Source organism: Nasonia vitripennis, chromosome 4 (assembly GCF_009193385.2).
Source record: "Nasonia vitripennis strain AsymCx chromosome 4, Nvit_psr_1.1, whole genome shotgun sequence".
Taxonomy (NCBI): Eukaryota; Metazoa; Arthropoda; class Insecta; order Hymenoptera; family Pteromalidae; genus Nasonia; species Nasonia vitripennis.
Window position 1 is genome coordinate 16,532,372 of NC_045760.1, and position 20,500 is coordinate 16,552,871.

Consider the following 20,500-nt stretch of genomic DNA (forward strand, 5'->3'; position numbering starts at 1 on the left):
CGAGCTTTGGCACCCCCACCCTTGCGTTCGTCCGTGTGCGCGCTGGCTCGGCCGCCCGAGCCGGTATATATACTCTGCTGCGCTCCGGCGCCGTCACACTTGTCGTTATCACCACCACAGTGACTCTCGGCCGCAGCAGCGCGCTTCTTATAGATTATACATCTCTCGGCGCTCTCCCATACGCTACTCTCACCCCTTTCTCCCCGTCGATCTCCGCTCTTCCGCCACTTTTCCCGCACACTCGATTCGATCGCCCCGCGGCTGTTCTCCGTCGACGACTTCCAAGCACCGATCGTACGCGCGTGCGGGATCAACGAGCGAGGCAGGAGCGCACCGATCGCCTGACAGCAAGAGAGAGAGAGAGAGAGAGAGAGAGAGAGAGAGAGAGAGAGAGAGACCGCCGTGCACGCGCTATCCAAGGAGCCGTCGATTCTAAACAGTAAGTGGATTTTAATTCTGTCGCTATATGTGTGCGCTTCTTCTTCTTTTCAAGAAAGAGTACGCGATGAGCGTGTTGACGCTGGACTTTGGCAGCGAGTGCAGGGACGTGAGACGGAAAGCGCTCGAAAGATTTATCCGCCGCGGGATATGTGAGAGCTTCTTAGCCACAGCTCACGTCTCTTTTTTCTGCGCTCGAAATGGTGTTTGCGTTGGGGAGGCGGTACTCGAGTTATTTCGTTGGAATTTTTCGAAAATTCCCACTGTCCGCGCGTGCCTCGTACGACGCTCTATGCAAACGGCGAGAAGCGAATACGGACACAAGCTCTCGTTTTTCATATACCTTCCAGGCCCGCGCGAATTGGAGATGCGTTAGGGAAATTTAAATTTTAAGAGACAAAAACATAGAAGTTCGCTCGACCGTTGTGTTGGCTCAGTTCGCTTTACGGCTGATCGAAACGTACTTGTACTACTTGACTTTTACTACTTTCGGACTCTGGCAATGCGCAGTGCATTTTCTATGTGTATGTCCGGGCTGTTTTTCTCACATTCTTTTCTACGCTTGCTAACAAGCTGCGCATGCAAATGAGAGAAGGGTTTTGTTAAGGCGGGAAGTGTATTTGAATATGATTAGGCGAAACGGGAGAAGCACAGCTGCGTTAGTGTGAGATTAAGCTATACGGCCGTCGCTGGAAAATATTAAAATGCGGCTAATTAGCTTCGTAATGAAAAATAATCGTAGAAACAATCTACACTCCCTCCGTGGATCTCGTTTAAATTGACCTGTATACTATTTTTTTTTCTTGCGCGTTCTATTATTTTTGACAATTTACAATTCAGATATTCCGGTAAAAATAAAATATTCGTGTTTTGACAAATGAAAAGTAAACTCGAATTAAATTAAAAGGTAGAAAATGTGCCAGCGTAAATTGGTTTCCAATTTCATTAGAGTGCGACAAACAGTAAAACTTTTATGTCAAAAAACATTTTTACAAAGAATTTTTTGTGAAATTAATTTTTTTCTGCAGTACACGGTAGTTTGAGACGTTAAACTTTGGCAATGCTTCGATTATTTTAATTACAATAAGTTGTTTTTTTCTACGCTTGTTGATCTTTTTTCAGAACAAACGCTAATTTTTTTTCACTTGATGCGCTGTGCTGACAATATTCTCTTAAGATAATATATAAAATAATAGTAGATTTTTTTCTGCCAAACCTTGACTACATTTCTTTGATATATTTTTATACAAGCAAAACCAAGTAAGTGATGATTTAAACAATAAGTATTAACACATATTTTACATACAGTTTAGCGTAGGCTTCCTTCGCTCTTTTTTTTCGCGTTGAACACAAGATTATCGTGTTTTGAGTAATTAACTAATAAATATTTTCCATCTATCGCACTACTATATCAAGGCACAATAGAATATTTACCTTCGCGCTGCCAGATTGACGGAAGTAAAAGGCCCTTGATACATTAAAAGGGCTCTCTAATTAAAATCGATTTTATTATCGGTTACTGATTGCAGCACAGATAATCAACGATACCCGCCTCGCAATAGGTCGATCCATATAACGCCCGAAATGCATAGTGTTACGAGCTAATCTCTCCAATACCTCATAGAGCGATAGTCCCGCATAAAAATCACGTAGACGCAATCACGCATGCTGCTCGGGTCTAAAAACAATCTTGACGCGCGTCCGACGGCTGCAGGCGTTCCGCTACGCGCTGTTTTAATTTTAAAGTGTAAGCTGTTATTATAAAGAAAGCCGCGAGCCTTCCATTGGAAAATAAACGCAGGGGAAGTTTCTCAAGAAAGCTCCGTTCTCTTCTTTGTCTCTCGCGCTTATAAGTTGTGCTGCGGCTTCTTTGAGCTCATTCCGGGCGTAAATGAGGGTCGCACGCGCCGTGCGAACCTGTGGTCGGAATTCGAGCGGACGCTCGTATATCGGATTTGTCATGCGATTATAATCGATTCCGGCTGTGTTTGCACGCCCGCTGGTGTCCCATTACAGGCAAAGAGTGAAAGAGGTATATGCGGCTGCGGGATTCGGAATCGTCGCGGCAAAAAGCTTGACGACAGGACTTGTAGGGAAATCGGAGGTCAAGTCGTGGATTATATACGGTTAATGAATTTTTATCAAGACGACCAGAACTGGCAGATTTATCCACCCACGTACTGGTTTAGAGGCAGCATTATAAAACGGATTAAAAGCGAACTGCGCTTCCTCGAAGAATTACAGACCGAATCGCTTTATTTCAGCAGGTTCGGAATAATGTGGCCAGATAGTACCTTCGAGCAAAAAATTGAATTCTATCCGACCCTCTACAACGTTAAGAATGACGTTTTACAAAAAAAAAACATTAAATTTTTTCAGAGAAATGAGATTTGTGATTGAACGAGATCGAATATATAACATTTGATATCTCGTAATCTTTATAGATATATCTTGACGCGGTTACCCGGTTGTGTTTCTTGAAAAATCCGATAAAACGTAGCTAGATTTTCTCGAATAACTATAGGAGAAATCGTTATGCTATATAAGTAGAGCAACACATAACCGCGATGTACGCTACGGAAAATTGATACTTTTGTGCTACCTTGCAGTGGTTTCGGAACATAATATATTGGATGTACGGAAAATTGAGATGTTTTATGTTTTAAATTTTATTAAAAGTAGTTTTTAATCGCGTATATCTGACTTCATAAATATTTTTGCGATGTTAAATTATAATTTATCTTCGAAGCAAACGTCTCATCTTAAATAACGCCGTATCAAATAGAGGCGAAACGACGTCGCAAACCATAATCGAAGCAATGAAAAAACTCTCCCCATTATATATCTTCAAAGTACAAAACGATTTTACATCAGCCTAACACAGCCAGCTAATAGAGCAATTCTTTGTCAGCAAACGCGCGCAGCCCGTCGGGAAAGCCCTAAAGACCCATACAAAGCTTATAAGAGGTCGAAAGCCGTGGGGCCAGCTCGTTAGAATTGAAATAATAATAAAAAGGCGCGCGAGCATGTGCGCTCCCGGCAACTTTCAGTCCTCATATAAGTACATACACGCGTGCGTGTGTCCATATACGTATAGCCGCGTCGCGCCGTACTCTGACTTTAATCACTCTTCGTGTTATTCGGTAATGATGGTAGAACTTTACTACGAATTGTCTCGCGCACGAATTTTTGTACTATCGAAGTAGTATAGGCAAGAACTCCAAGAGCGTAAATGTTGTAGTTCTTGCGTGGAATCTTGAAGACGCGTTTACGAGGGGCTATACAATACATTATGTATAAAACAGGTGTATATTTATAAACGAACTCGTGCGCGGCGCGACGCTACGCGTACGAGGGCGTATTGATGGATACGTATAGTATGAGTTGTCCGTCTACGGGAAAGCGTCAAAAATACCGAAAATAATGAGATCATAATATAAGGTTTTGCGTTATGGAATTGTGCAATAATTGGTATTTTGAATGAGTTGAGATCTTTTTTTTTATAATCATAAACTGAACTGAGGTATATATGTTACTACGCATCCCATTATATCGATTACACAATTTCTATGGCTCGAGGTACTCGTTAATTAAAGCAGCAGCAAACGAGTAATGATTAATAAACGCATTATTCGAACACCTTTTCACACTCGCCGATTCAAAAAATTGCACTAATGAAAGCAGAAAACTGTATACACGCGCATTTTAATATAATTAAATTGTTATTTCCTACGCATTAATTTATGACGAACTGCTTTCGAATTCATTCGCATGTTTATATGTTATCGTGATTTTCACAATAAAAGTGAGCAATATAAGCCGATAACGTAGGGATTATTGCAGAATTAAGGGTGTAAAACTGGCCGTATTTTTTTTACGGACGATATAAAATATGGCCGAGGGATGATGCCGCCACGTCGTCTGGATGAGCACGAGCGAAGGTTATTATAAAAATACCTGGGTAATTAGATGGCAGGAGTATAAGCTTTAACGTTTCAATAATTAAGGAATTAACGACATCCTTATTACTCTGATTATAATCGAATTAACAAAGACCTGTTTATATGCATATACAAGGCGTGACATAACCGCCGAAAATCATCGTGGCCAAATAAGCAGCCGCGCCCGCGCGCGCCTGGTGCTCGATGCACGACTGCGTGCAAAGATCGCATGAAATGAAAGACCGCGTTAGCATCCCCATGCGATATAGGTACATTTCATTAGTTACGTAAATGTCAATACTTTCGACAATCGAGCCATCAGCAAGCCGTGATGCGATTAGCGCGTCAGTGCAGATCAACAGCGGCAGTATATGCGCAGGGGGTATGCATGAGCGCGATCGAAAAAATAGAGCGCGCATAACGAAAATGAGCGAGGCGCGCGAGCTTCACGTGTTCGGTCCACATCGGTCGAGCCGCACGTTACTTTCGCACGGCCGCCACGCGGCCTGGGTATACATGCACGAGAGCAGCGTGCAAGCGTAAGAGTAAAAACATCACGTAGCTCAAGAGCACACACTACAGCACGTGCGCGAATCGTCGATCGATAAATGTCCCCGAACTGCTTTGGAAAACTCTTTGAGAGTGCTCTTTATTGGGGAGCTATACACCTATATAATATGCTGTGTATAGTATATATATATGGAGGGTAAGAAGGTGGTAAAATTTCCTATCGCGCCGTAATATCGTCGCGATCTTGCCAAGGTCCGTCGTTCGCGCGTACACATACTTTAAATACGCGGATAAATCTCCGCGACGAAGAGCGCCTTGACTGACTCACCGCGCGGCTTTTACGGAATCCGAGGGTTGGTCCGGGATCTACGACATACATACTTTCGTACGCGGCGGCGGCGGCGGGAAACCGTTTGTCAAGTCTTATTTGGAGCGTGAATTATACGTGCGCTGTACTGTGCGGTTTCACGCGCGCGTATCCGTAGAATCTGCGTAGTCCCTTTCCTCGCGGCGGCGCTTGAGAGCCGGTGTCCAAGGTGCGTTTTGGGAATACGCCACGGTATTCCGCCGACCGCCAGGATACACTTTGTCGCGGTAATTGAGTCGGGTCCAACGTGTGTGTGTATAGCGGGGCTGAAGAATTGGACGGCCGCTGTAAATTGTTTTCGCGTCGCCGCGCGCAGGTATGCTTCGTTTTTTGCTTGCGCCCCTCTCGCTGATGTACATGTAGAAACGCACCGCTCTCGTCGAGGACTCGATGCGATTTATTTTGCTCGTCGCTTTTGCGGAACCGCTGAAATTTTTATTTCGGACGTCACGAGTCGAGTATTACACCGCCGGAAGCGAATTTGTTTACTCGTCGTATACCCAAAAACAGTCCAGCTAACCGCCGAAAAGTAATTACCGGCTGCAATTAGAGTCCTGCGTAAAAAATTCTGATATTCCGTTTGTGTTAATTGCTTTTAGCGCCGCCTACGCAAGCAAAGTGTTTTCTTCCAAAATTTAACATGATAAAAGAAATGATTAAAATCACGCGCTGCTTCTTTGGTTGCAATTTAAAGCGAGCTCGCACGCATGATATAATCTAAAATCGTATAATAGCATGATTACCAAGTTGTTATACACCCGCTATTTAGTGCTGCCCGAATAGAATACGTTGTTGTAAGCATATACTTATCATGTGCCCGTAAGCTGATTACGCCCGGACGATGAATTTTGCGGGAGGGTTGAGCGCTTTTCATTCAGCTAGTATATAGTGGCGGGCTCCTAAATGCAAGATGTAACGTGACGTGTAGCAAATGTATATTTATCACCAAATCCATTAGCATCATCTGTTAATTATTTGCACCTGTTCCTATACGTATTTCGCGCTTCATTATTCTTCGGTCCTCTAAGTCAGCCGTACTTTCTAATCACAGGTCTGCTCTCAATCCCAGCGCACATTTATTATCTACAAGCAGTTATATTGTAATAACAGGCAATGCCGTAGCATAACATACGTATTAAGTATACCAATTTAGTTATCACGCAAAGTAATTACGCGCTTGACGACAGCTGGCGAGCTCACGAATAATTTCTGTATACATTAGCATCGTATGTATGATAAATGCTCGACTTACTTGATTCAATAATGAAGATGTTGTTAATTCACGGACTAAACTGATTCTATTCCTATAAGTATTCCAAGTCGTGTGTAGCGCGGGCTGCATGTGAGAAAGAGGCGCTCCTTGCCGCGGCGGGAAATTCAATTGGTGCAGCAATTTTACTATTAATCTACTTTCAAATGAGAGAAAATCATCGCGCCCGATATAAATGATAATTGCACGGTTCATTAATCTTTACGAAGCGCAAGGACGTCGCGCGTGGACTCCGCGCATCAGTGCAGGCGAGAAGGAAACAGGACAGGTCCAAGTGAGATTAAACGCGTACGCTCGTCTGTTAAAATATTTTGACGTCCGTCCGGTCATTTGAGGTTAAGCTTTGACAATTTGAACGGCTTATTAAGCGAAGATTACATTTAATGCAGCGCTTTGTTGAGCCGCACCTGCGCAGGGTGCAGTTATGCCTTACGCAACGCACACCGGACTCGAAATTATGTCGCTGCTTTTGTTCGTATCAGAAGCCGACGCGCACGAAAGTCCTTGCTGTAGCAGTCTGAAATAAAATTAGATAATCTCTCGTCGTGGCCTCATTACGTCGGGATCAGACGCAACCGATAGTATAGCGTTATACACTGTCAGCATCGTCAGCATCGGTGCCTTATTAGTATAATTATCTTCTTATTCACGAAAGAGAACGCGTGCAAGAATGATCTCTATAAAATTCCCGGCTGCTGATATTGAGCTTACACTTTCTCGGAATCGGGAACGAGAATGTTTCACTCGTTCGTGGCTTTTCTAGCTCGACATCGCACTGTACCTTCAAACGCAGAGAAAGCCCGTCTTTTTATCTTATACCGAGATTTTGTTTCACGTGCAGCCCCGCACGCTTGACGATTACGCACGAGAGTGTGTGTGTGTATGTGTGTGTGTGTGTGTATACATTCAATTATAGCGTCGGCAGCTGGTGTCGCGCAAAGGTAACGTACCTGACACTGAGTTGTTGTATACGCAGTGAATGGCTGGTTGAAACGAGGTCAGTCGTAGTATTATACGCCTAACGCTTCGATGACCAAGTGTTGTCGCTGATGCCGAGGTGTATAAGCTCTTGCTGTACACTGCTGGCTTGAAAACAGCGTTTTGTGGATAGCCGCGCACCGATAAAATTCTCTTACGAGAGATAAGCATCGCGTCGATCACTGCCTCCAGTATTTACAGCAAGTCGCCGCTTATATACCTATACACATGTTTTGTTTATACGCAAATGTTTATTGAAACTGAAATTCTTGGCGCAGATAAGAGCTAAAAGGAGGTGGTGTTCGCTGTGTGTGTGCGTGTGTGCGAAAGCTCGCGGGACGTTTGGTAAACATGTGCGTTACAGTTGGCTGGTGGTATATAAGAATTTCACCCTCAACATCCGGAACGCAGTTTGTCTAAGTATAGAGACGTATTTTTGATTTATTTACATGCTATTGCTTGATACATTGCCGCGTAATTTTTAACGAGCAGCTACGCTGTAGCGACAGTCACTCCGGTTTAACAATTATCAAACTTATACTGCGCACTTGCAGATATAATTTTCGTAACGGAATATTCTTGTTGTGTGCGAGAAAAGATAGAAAGTTAGCCTGCCGTAGCAAAAGTAAACCTCGGTTGTTATTCCGTTTTTGTTACGCGGCTCGACTTCCATTCCAGCCGTTTATGCTCCGCATCTGCCTGTTTTATTATTTCATGCGAAATATAAATTCATAACACGAAAGCCTGGAGCAGCTTATTACGTATAGCCACCCTCGCGTTCACGCACGCGAAAAGTAATTTAGCATCATCTGGTTATAAATGAAAAAAATATACAGTGAATACGATTTTCCAGATACGACCCTCGAGTAAAACATTAACAATATCTTTAATCGCCGTTGACACGCTTTTTAATATACGAGATTATAATAATCAATATTTTCTCATTTTATGTTGCAGCTGATTTTTTGACAAAATGATTGCAAAGGGCTGCACGTGGACAATTGTCTTCTTTGTCATTGTTGGCGTTGTGTCAGCGGTAGAAAACTACATGGACTACGGCAGTAAGCTTTTATGCCTTAAACGTTTTAGATATCCCAATCAATTGGTATAATTTTTACTTCGGGATGAAATTATTTTTCTAATTGACGAGCACATGTATATTTGTCCTGTTTAAGCCATTCATCGTTTATCAAAAATATACAGGCACTGTATGTTTTTTATTGCGAAAACATGGTACTCCTGGTGATTTCATATACTCATGTTGACTCAACTAAAAACGAAGGATAACGGCTGCTGTGTGGTTTTAAGAGTTTTTCAAACACGACAAACACTCGGGAATTGCAAAGTAGATATTTTCACTCGGGAGCTGGCGTGAAATTTTTGCAGATGTCGTTCATTTCGTTTCCAAACACCTACTGCTAATTATGAGTCAATACTACTCGCAATTAAATATCAGATTAAATGGTATGCATATATTCACAAGTATATAATTAAAAGAGATAATATATAAATGAGTGCGTTTGTAACGGTACATTATATAGCACCCCTTAAAGATTTTTTTCAATTTTTGTCGGAAATATCGAATATCTTCTGTTACAATGCCGCTACCCTAAGCGGGTCTTGGGCGTTGTCGTCCAGATCGGACTGGTGGGTGCCTATCACCACTACACAGCGGGTCCTGAGGTTGCGGATAGAGGAACAGCCCCTGAGAAAGAGGTTAGCTGCGAATAAATTGAATAAGCAGCCGCGGACAGCTGATAGGAACAGGCGTGGGTGTGATGAGCCCACACTGTCGAATGCATTCATCTAGAAACACTACGCAAGCACCACAACAACAAAAACACTTCACATTATCTCTTATCTCTCAATCTATCTCTTTCATCACACATTACAAAAATGGGCAAAAATCCTGCTGCCGAGGAGGATGCGGGAGCGATGACAACTGCCCCGAAAGGGGATGTGTAGAATGATTCGTCACCTGGTCTTACGCGGTAACGATGCCAGCGAAGGCGCGCTGCCTTGCAGGGGAGCGTTAGGATGTGAGAATGAAACCGTAGTGTGTCTGACGACGAGTTGACACTGTCCTCGTCAAAGTCGGAAAGCTTTCATACTTAGTTCTAGAGAGGTATGGGGGTTATCACTTCTAGAATGGTGGACTCACCTGCGATCGGAACAGGATCCGAAGCGCGCGGGTTTAACATACTATCATGACTCAAAAAAATCAAATCCGAACCAAAAGGGAATTAAGGGTCGGAACTTGGAATGTTCGCACTCTATACAGAGCAGGCGCGTTTAAGGAACTCGTAAAGGAAGCTGATAGGTACAATCTAGATTTGGTAGCAATACAGGAATCGCGGTGGCCAGATGGCGGAGTACTAGCATCGGGTAACTTCACGTACCTGTATGGGGCCGGGAGTGGGGGATCTCTAGGCACCGGATTTCTCGTAAGCAAAAGCATCATACATTCGGTTAAAAGTTTCAAATCCGTCAATGATAGGCTCTCGTACATCATTATCTAAGGTGAATGGTATAGATATGTATTTATTAATGTACACTGTCCTATACGGAGGACAAAGAAGAAGGAGCTAAGGATCTCTATTACGAAACTTTAGAGCAGGTAATCGACCAGTTCGCGTCTTATGACACAAGAATAGTATTAGGCGATTTCAATGCTAAAATGGGTAGGGAGGAAATGTTTAGGCCTACTATAGGGAAGGAAAGCCTGCACGAAGCCAGCAATGATAACGGTATTAGGGTCATAAATTTCGTGGCGGCAAAAGATCTTATGATCAAAACTACGTGTTTTAAGCACAAGGACATATACAAGGCAACGTGGACATCGCCGGACGGGGCCACACAGAACCAAATTGATCATTTCCTCATTGAAGACGTCATACTAACGTTCTCGACGTAAGGGCTTACAGAGGGGCAGATAGCGACTCGGACCACTTCCTAGTAGTAGCCAAATTAAGAGCTAGACTAGTAGCGAATCAAAATAGTAAGCGAACAAACAAGGTAGAAAGCTTCGATATTGAAAAGCTACGAGATAGAACAGAGCGAATCAGGCACTTGAAGAAGCAAACACATCGCCGGAGGGGAATGACGAACTGAATAGCTTATGGGGGGACATCGAAAAAACGGTAAAAGAGGCCGCGAACAAAGTATTGGGTAAAAAGAAAAAGCCAAAGAGCAAACCATGGTTTGACGAAGAGTGCGAACTCTGATTTGAAAGGCGCAAAAATGCTAAATTAGATAGCTTACAAAATAGAAGCGATAGGACCGTAGAAGAGTATTCTAACGTAAGGAAACAGACGAGCGCGATCTACAGAAATAAGACAGTTGTTAGAGAAAAAGTGGGAATTTTGCGAAACCATACACCTACTATTTATAGATTTTAAAAAAGCGTACGACTCTATTAAGCGAAGCAAAATGTATCAAATTCTAGTACTTCTCGGTGTACCGAAAAAACTCGTGAGATTAATTCAAATATGTCTGAATGGAAGCACGGGAAAGGTCCGAGTAGGCGGTAATGTATCAGAACCCTTCATGATACGCGATGGTTTAAAACAAGGGGATGGGCTCTCTACGGTGCTGTTCAACTTAACGTTAGAGTATGCCGTTAGAAAAATGCAGGTTAGCCAGCTGGGCGCAACGCTTAATGGAACAACGCAGATACTAGGCTACGCAGATGATTTGGATATACTGGGGGATTGTAGGGAAACGGTAGCAAGAAACGCGGAAATCCTCATAAAAGCGGTGGAGTATACAGGGTTAGAAGTGAGTGAATCAAAAACGAAGTACATGATTGTGGATAAGCCAGGCATCTACAGAGGGGAGGAAGATCTCAGAGTCGGGAATTTTACTTTTGAAAAGGTTAGCGAATTCAGGTATCTGGGTACGACCATAAATGATAGAAACGAGATTAATGTCGAAATCAATAAGAGACTCCATTCGGGTAATGCTTGCTTCTACGCCGTGAGTAATTTACTTAAGTCGAGGCTGTTGTCTAAAAACGTTAAAATAAGAATATACAGGACAATAATACTGCCGGTGGTTCTGTACGGGTGCGAAACATGGGCTCTCACTAAGCAGGCGGACAACCGTTTTAGGGTATTTGAAAATAAAGTCTTGCGAAAAATATACGGGCCGAAGAAAGATGAAGAAACCGGGGAATGGAGGAGACTACACAATGATGAGTTACGCAATCTGGATGCGTCACCAAATATTAACAGAATAATAAAATCGCGCAGATTGGGATGGGCAGGGCACGTAGCGAGAATGGGAGACGACCGTACGGCAGCGCGTGTCATGAAGGGCAGGCCGATGGTAACGCGACCTCTAGGTACACCTAGACGTAGATGGGAGGACAACGTAAAAGCGGATCTAGTAGAAATAGGACGGGTGGGTGTCGATCGGAGAGGTGCATCTTGGGTGGGGTTGACTCAAGATAGGGCAGCGTGGAAGGCTTGCGTAGATGAGGCGATGAACTTTCGAGTTACAAATTCCACTTAAAAAAAAAAATATCGAATATCTTATGCTGACTATATACTATATTCCAAATATATAGTATACAGGCTTTCAATTAAACGAGTATTGAATATATTCTACAGCTATACCGTTTCTTTCATCGACGATAAACGCCAATGACTTGGAGATCGAATGCCTAGCGTTTATTATGATCGCAACGTCTACTTATCGTTTAATGTCGTTTTTATGTGACATTTAATGTCACATAAAAAGTGAACCATCAAGGAGGTCCTAAAATCATGTGCCGCAAATAGATATGAAGCACCGCCGTTATCCCGCAGAATTCTCACTTCTTCATAGAGTAATCATCAAGATTCGTGTGATTATATATGTCATTATATGAAAAAAGAGAACAATCATATATATAATCAAACTTTAAAAAGTGATATTTAATAAATACGTTGTTCACTTTTTTTATGTAAACGCTGCGATGATCGTGAATTTTATGTTGTAGGAATCATACCGAAATAAACAAAATCAACGCAAGATTCCATAATAATGCATTCGTATAACAATAGCATGTAGAAACCTACGTGCGATGCATTGTCAGATCCTGCAAGACTTCGACGCGTTTATAAAAGATGAATAATATAGTGCGTGGTTTCTATTCCACACATGCAGCCACATTCCTTTTTTTTTTTGTTTTTGTTAATGCTCTTGTTTGTTACGATTTTTAATTGCTAAATAAATTAGTTATATTCTTACAGTAGACGTTTCAATAGTTTAGAGTCCTTATTTTAATATAAAAAGGAATTATTTCTTACAATAAAGATCGATTTCTTCAAACCTGAAAGATATAAAAATTTGTCAATTACCAAATCGATTTTTTTATTTCTTATGATTAATAGACGAGTCACCAAATAGCGAAAAGTCTGCAAACCTCCGAGAACTCTATAGAATGCTGGTGCAGCGCAGTGTCGACGACTCGGGCAGTCTTCGCGACCTAGCAGAGCATCTGCAGCCAAGAGCCGCCGAGAGATCGCCCTCATTACGTCTGCGCTTCGGACGCTCCTACCCCAAGTACCCGGTAAGTCGCACACATGCATGATTATCAGACAAATATTTTCTTGTTTTTTTTCACTCATGCTTATTGATGTATATAACCTCTACTATTGTTTTTGTTATATGCTCACATGAACAATGAAGCGCTCGCCGTCGCTACGTCTGCGCTTTGGTCGGTCTTACCCGAGTCAGGTAAATTTAACTTTTTCTCTCGATATGTTTATACAATATAAGAGAGGGCGAAATGATGCAAGAAGAACGTTGAATATGGATTCTAAAGTTTTTCAAATATTTAAAATTTATAAAAAAATAATTCTGAAGAATTATTCAATAGTTTGTTCTGCATGTCCTGTACGCATTGGTTTCCAATGTGACCATGCAGCATTGCAAGTAGTAACTGTCCGAGTATTGCCAGACACGACTAAACTCTAAATTAAAATTTCAAATAAATGAATTTTCTTCGACAGTCAGCTTATTCGAATGCGCATTATTGGAATATGCCAAATCATATATGTCACGAGTCGGGAATTTCAATAACTTGAATAAACGACGCACGTTCTTTTTCAACTTTCATCATCAGTCTGGTAAAGTCTAACGAAATATCCATGTATAATTCAAATTCGAGGTATCAAGGTAAATCATCTCTATACACAACATCGATACGATCTGAGCAACTTATAATTTCCACCGAGCATACTATTTTTATAAATGCCACTCATTCTCTTCATGATCAACCTTCGAAAATTCCCCGCCAAGAAAGACAAACGCGAGACACGAGAGAACTAGGAATAAATAACGCGAGTGCCGTTATAACCACTTCCCTGCCGAAGCTCGCACATATCGACAATCTGTCATATATACATAGGTATATCCGAGGGGCGTGAAAAAGCGGCGAGAATCACGAGTGCAACAAATTCAAATAATTACTCAGGCTTGCCACCCTTCTCGCGCATGAACGATCGCCCCTCCAGGCGAGTATCATCTTTAAAACGGCCTAATTGACTTGATGAATAAGCCGGAACAGCGGCAACAAACGCGCACAAGCCGAGTATAAGAATAAAGAGTAGCGAATAAATCGCGTCGCTACTTTGAAGCGAGCGTATATAAGCAAACCAAAATATCATCCGTCGCTCGGCGATCGTATCTCGCGAACGCCACAGGCGCTGGCGAAGGAGGAGAAAATTTTACACGGCTTGCGTGGCGTAGCACCATCAGCTTCTTTATGCGCCTCGTTTCGCGCGAGGAGGTCTTATTATCGACGAAATCAACTTTTTGTTATTTCGCGACGGATTTCGTTCGTCTTGGATGCCATTCTGTAGCTCAAAGTGCATACGCCATATACGAAAATGAGGAAGATGAAAGCGAGGACGGGTTTGCGCATCTTGTGTTTTTTTGTGTCTCTGCGCCCATACTGGCTCTTGACGGATTGTTTGAGTTTTCGAAATACCTAATGAAAGATGTTCTAAAGGAATATATAAAGAAGGACAGACCTAGGGCCGTTCTACTTTTGTTGCACACACACACACACACACACACACACTTCGAATGCTTCTATTCGCTTTCGACGTGGGAGAGGAAGTGAAACACGTTTGCCAATAATATATTTTCGTAGTAGAATCTCGTAAAATTTCAAATAGGACAAATTCGGATAATCGTGGGCTAGAAATTATTTTGGTGCTTTTTGCGAAATTGCTTTAAAAAGTTCAATTTTGAGGAACGATTTTATTCATATTTTACAGAGTTTTGATCTTTTTATTCGAGACCAAATACAAGCTTTGTTCTATGCTGGATTCAACTATTCATTCAATCATTTATAAGTACTCTGTTTTTTAAAATCCTTCTAAAATTTTGATCATGTGCGACCGGATCAGTTTTCACGATTGATAGAGATAGCTTTTTGATGAATGAATCAATATGTATAGCTTATCTTATCGAGAACTCTTTGATTTTGCCGTTGGTATAATTAGAATTCAAAACGACGAAAAATCACGGTGACGTATTGATAAAGTATATCGAACATCTGCTGTATCGGGCAAGCTACATGTACAGCCATCCGCGTGATTGTATGCAGCTCCTGTTTGAGTGACGGCAAGTAGTTTTTTTTTTATTCTCTTATAGCGTCGGAAAAAGTTTCCTCGGAACCTTCATTAATGAATTTGAGCGCCATTCAACATGGGTGATAAATTTAATCCGCCGGTGTAGCTTAAACGAAACATCTTAGTATAAATGATTTCAAACTTAAAGAAGTTTTTTATCTCTTCTACATAAACTTCCGTAAAGATATTATTTGTTAATAGGTGTAATTTTCACGAACGAACGTCGTAAGTATTTCCTCCACGTAAGCGGAAAACTTTTTTGAGATTCATGGTTCATTTAAAACACCGATGCGTCACTTTGTGAGATATTTAGACAAAAAAGTGTAAACAAAACGATTCAGAGTCATAAAACTTCAGTAATTTCTATAGATTTTAAACTGTAGCGTTTCCTTACTTTGTGGACAACCGATTATTATATAAATGATGATTTAGATAGATTTTTGTCTTCCTTGTTTATATAATATACAGTTTTTAAATCGAACTGTTTGGAGTGTGCAATTATCAACTTTCCATGAGAAAAAAAAAATATAAACACGAAGAATTGAAGTTAAGTAAAATTTCGTTGATTAAATTTCAATGTCTTTGGCTTGAAAAGTTAATGCAAGATCTGAATTTCATTAAACAAAAATTTGATTATTAATTAAATTCTTAAGTATTATAATCGCATATTTATCTTTCAAACAAAATTGAATTTAATTAAAATTTATTACGTAATCATTGAAATATCACGCCTCGCTCGGGGTGACATTCTTCGAAGCAACATGAAAAAACGAACGAAAAAGGCTACTTGATCAGCATTAAATCGTATACATAGATATTAAAACTGCTTGCACGGCTCGTTCGACTTCAACGATGAAAATTCAATTCATGAGGGGGGCGAGTATCTCGCGAAATCGTCCAACGTCGGAAGCCCTGTGTGTAGTGGGTGTAAGATCGAAAGTTTGATGCGAAAATAGCTGACAACCATCTCGCATATCCATCTCCCCAGTCATAAACGTACAATTCGGCCAATTGTTTACGCGCCTCTTCACGTGTCAACGGCTTATCGGAGCGTCAGCGATAAAAAAGAAACGCCGCGCTTGCACTGTACACTCTATACTTATACAGAGCACGGCAGCGGGCTGAGTTCGTAGCGACGATTCGTGATACGCGTCTCTCTTTTTCCTATAGCTCTCCTCCTGTGTAGGTGAAGTATATGTATTTATTTTCGCCTCGACACATCTGCCGCGACTCTTATCCAGCGGCATCGACCTCGTCTGCTATCTCTTTCCGTGTCTCCCTTCCTCTGGCTCGATCGTTCTCTTTCATTTCTTCTTGCGTATAATCTAGCACACGCACGCTCGGCCCTTAGACAGCGAGAACCGAAGCAAATATTCGTGACCGCGCCTTGATTACGCGCTCATGCTGACGGATCACGCGCTCGTCTCTCATTTTCTCCATTTTTTTCGCTCATCCTACCAGCCTCCATATGCTGAAGAGTGTGTACATCACGACGCGCGCTCGTTACAAATTAACGCAATCAAAATATCACGTGCGTATGAATGTGTTGTTGCCGAGTCAGCTTTGTAAATTATCACGAGAAAAGATTCGTAACATTTTTCGTGATTTTTGGCAATTTATGTGCTACTATTCATTTTTAGTGTATACCCATAGATTTCATAAACTATACTTGATTGAATAATTGTGAACAATATTGTGAATATGATAAAATTACATAATTTGTGCTATTGTATTACTCTATACTTGTATCCAACTTTTTGAAAATGCGCAGTCGGTTATACAAGTACTTTGCTCGACCTAAAAATGTGTGCGTTCAACAGAAAGTTGTTTCTGAAGTTGCAAAGAAATATCGTGGAAAATAGAGAAAGAGTCGTCAGTGTAGTATAAGTAAGTTTAAAATATGCAATATTGGTCAGTTTGTCACATCTTATTATGCAAACATATTGTTTTTAATAATTTTTACGTAATTTGGGTGATGCCAAATTGTATAATATACCTATCTTTATTGTATGCTTCTCAAACTATAACTTAGAACGTAAGATACAATAAGATCGATATTAATAAAAGCGGATATTAAAAATAAAGTCGACTTGATGTCGAATGATGAGAGTAATGAATATATACGCACGAAAGTAGTTTCATACCGATATTTGTGAGAAAACATATTGACAATTCTTGGATCCACTGCCATGTATTTATTTTTTATCAATCCACACAATTTCTCTAAGATTAGAATTCCCGGCCGACAGTGAAAGTGTATCCATCCTTCGTATAAGAAGTAATAGACCACCCTATACTTTCCCATTTGTGTGTAGTAATCTGTTAGAAAAAATTGAAGGAAAAATACTCTCCTGATTCGCATGAACTTTGGCGATTGTTCAATCTTTTCAGACGAGAGAGTAAGAAAGTATAAGACCGAGAGAACAACTTGTTTTTTGTTTTGTGTTTGCAGGTAGGTCTCCTTTCGAGACTGAATGACGGCGAATCGTCGGCTGCAGCGTTCGAGGAAAATTAATTATTGAAACACCTGTTAACAACAGCAGCAGTGGCACACCACCACCACCACCATTACATAATATCTTCTCTCTCTTTCTCTAAAACGACATTAAGGGCGTTACGTTCCTTAAGGCAAATCCGTGTCCACGTTTTGTCTTCTCAAGACTTACGTTGCGTTTGTATATTTAACACTCTTCTGTCTGATCGCTATTTCTCCACCTAGTTGGAAACATCCGAAGATATAATGTATTTTTTAAAATAATTATCAAATTTTTTATCAGTTAAATCGTTATATTTTAAAGAGATGACAAATGTACTATTACGTAATTGTATAAATATAGAGCAAAAGGCTATACTAATACTAATATACCTGTCGTTACGATTATTACCAATTCTTCAACTTATATATGATTTTTTTGTCGCGATGATACATATATATGAAATTCCAACGAATAAGATATACACGTACGTCGCAGACAGTTGTCTGGCCTAATTATGCAGGCAAATATAAATTACGGTAGTTTCGGAAATGAGAGTCCTTTGCTTTTTTTGTTCGATGTGTGTGTGTGGATATATGAGTCATTGTATAGAAAGAGACGAGAGCCGAGAACGATGAAAATCAATAAGCAGAGCTCGCCTCACTTTTGTAACGAGTCATCTATCCAGCTCTCTACTTATAAACTGGCTTTAACCAAATGTATGTGTTACTAATTGCAAATCATTGCATGTGCATTATAACATACAATAATAAAATGATCAGATTCTAAGAATAGTCCTCTATATGATATGTTCGTCAAGGTACCACAGCTCATCAATGTGCCAACTGTCGTGTGATCGTCCTTGCATGAGAAAAATAAAACTGATAAACGTTCACTTTGTCAATGAAAACACGTCTTGCATATGTAAAGATTTAAATTCCTTTTCGTTTTAAATATATTCCTATGACGTTAATCGTTATGAGTAGGTTCTTTATGAATATATCTCATTGGTAACAGTAAGTCTTAAAATTCAATAAAATTGTACAACTCTGTTGAAATAAAGAAAAGTCTGGACAAACTTGGACTTATAAAACGAATATGTTTATTGAAACCTTATATATAGTTTATTAGTTTGATTTTAAGTTGTAATTAAACACTGCGATGTTTATAGTTTCAATATTATTTGGTAGATGATGCTGATTGAGGATTGTATTCAATTCAAAAGAGTTGATTGATTGTGAAAAACTTTAGACAAATTTTATATATATATAGTTGAAATGTATAATTTTAACTACGTAATATGTATTATGGTCGTTCTATAGGATATACAAATTTTTAAAGAAACAAGTTTGAATCTATTAAAAATAATGATTTAAAGCTATTTTCCTAAAAGAAGGTTGAAACATTCGTAAAATACTGATAGTCGATATATATTTGTGTAGAAAGAATATATGCTTATAGATCAAGCCACGTTTTAAAAAAGTGATTTATAATTTTTTTATTATCATATGATATGTCGTTTTTTATAAGTACAAATATGTATTGAAAGTATTATTTTTCTGTACGAAGCATTGTTTTTGTTGTAATTAAAAACTACTTGTATTCATGGAAAATTTATAATCTAAATAATTGCACACTTTATAAATACACGAATGAAATTATAAAGCTAAATCACATGAGAATTCTTGATCAATAATACCTATCTATTTCCGTACACTTTTTACTTATTTTTCTCAATTTTTATATTATTATAAAATTTTGTTCTATTGTCATTTAATATTTATGCATCATTATTAGTTTACTACTTTGGAGTCAGCGTATTATTGCAAAGTGATTGAAACTAAATATTTCGATTAAAATAAGGCACTTCCGTACCGCGGACGTGCTAGAAAGGTGCTTAACTCCTCCGGTTGAGTACACCGGTGGTGCAGAGCTGCTTTACAAAGTTAGCAGCCTCGCGATCGTCCTGTTCAAGCTGCAGGATGTTGATAAGTTCAGGCCTGGAAAGTACCTGAGCTCGCACGCGCTGGCTCGTCACAGACAGCGGAATTTCAAACATCAGCTCCCAGTCCAGTGCTTCGTAGTTGATCAGTAGACGGTCGAAAGCCGTATCGTCGATGTGGAACATTATGTTGGTAAGGGGCTTAGTCGGTTGAGGCGAGTAAGCGATAACGCGCGAGTCCGGCACCTTATGTCTGTTCTCGTCGTGCAACATTTCCAACAGGGGCTTCGACGCGCGGATCAGATACTCGTGCACTATCTGCTCAAAATTTAAATTATTTTATATTGCATTGCGGATAAAAGTATAGCTGCATGAAATTATATTTATTTTTAGAAATGTTTTACGTTCTAAAAGTATCTGAAATGAATAATATTCTATATAATACTTGCTTGTATAAAGAATAAACGCTTTTCTGATATTTATGATTTGTAACAATAAAGATAGAAACACACGTACAAAATTCATATGTTTTGATGAACACAGTGACCCAGATAAGATTCATAGTCATAAAAATCAACGTACCTTCAGCGAACTACGTCCAATTTCGGTGAAAGCGAGCTGGTCAGTATAGCTCTCGATAATGCACATCACGTCCTCGATTTCGGCGAAACCTACCGCCGCTGAGCGTCTCACCAAACTCTCGCGCATGAAATCCATAAGATCATCTATTTGTGCAGTGTGTTTGTTGTCCTCGTCGATGCTGCACAAGGCCTCCGACAAAGCGATGGCAGATGCGGCTCTGTTCTGAGGATCAAAGGAGCCACCTTCCGATTCCTGTAGTCTCACTTCGGTCTCCAGATTTTGTTGAGCAGTCGAGGCTGATGTATCTCGTGCTGTTTGCAGTAGCGCCGCGTAAAGAGCAGAGATCATCACCTACTCACAGGATTTTTGTTTT

The 20,500-nt window shown here is 40.4% G+C and overlaps 2 protein-coding genes across 4 annotated transcripts in view; one reads left to right on the forward strand and one right to left on the reverse strand.

The window, feature by feature from the left end:
• On the forward strand, positions 1-19,274 carry LOC100678187 (short neuropeptide F). The gene is made up of 5 exons (XM_008207615.4): positions 1-439; positions 8,462-8,565; positions 12,880-13,058; positions 13,178-13,225; positions 17,582-19,274. Exons 2-5 carry the CDS (start codon positions 8,478-8,480, stop codon positions 17,642-17,644), a joined length of 378 nt encoding a protein of 125 aa, XP_008205837.1. The 5' UTR covers positions 1-439; positions 8,462-8,477; the 3' UTR covers positions 17,645-19,274.
• Positions 18,178-20,500, reverse strand: part of LOC100116243 — a 14,653-nt gene continuing 12,330 nt past the window's right edge. For all 3 annotated transcript variants that reach the window (XM_031929698.1, XM_031929697.1, XM_031929699.1), the window contains 2 exons: positions 20,128-20,478; positions 18,178-19,863 (listed from right to left, as the gene is read on the reverse strand). In XM_031929698.1, coding sequence (XP_031785558.1) covers positions 19,501-19,863; positions 20,128-20,478 — 714 coding nt within the window. In that variant the 3' untranslated portion in view covers positions 18,178-19,500. The remainder of the gene's footprint in view (positions 19,864-20,127; positions 20,479-20,500) is intronic.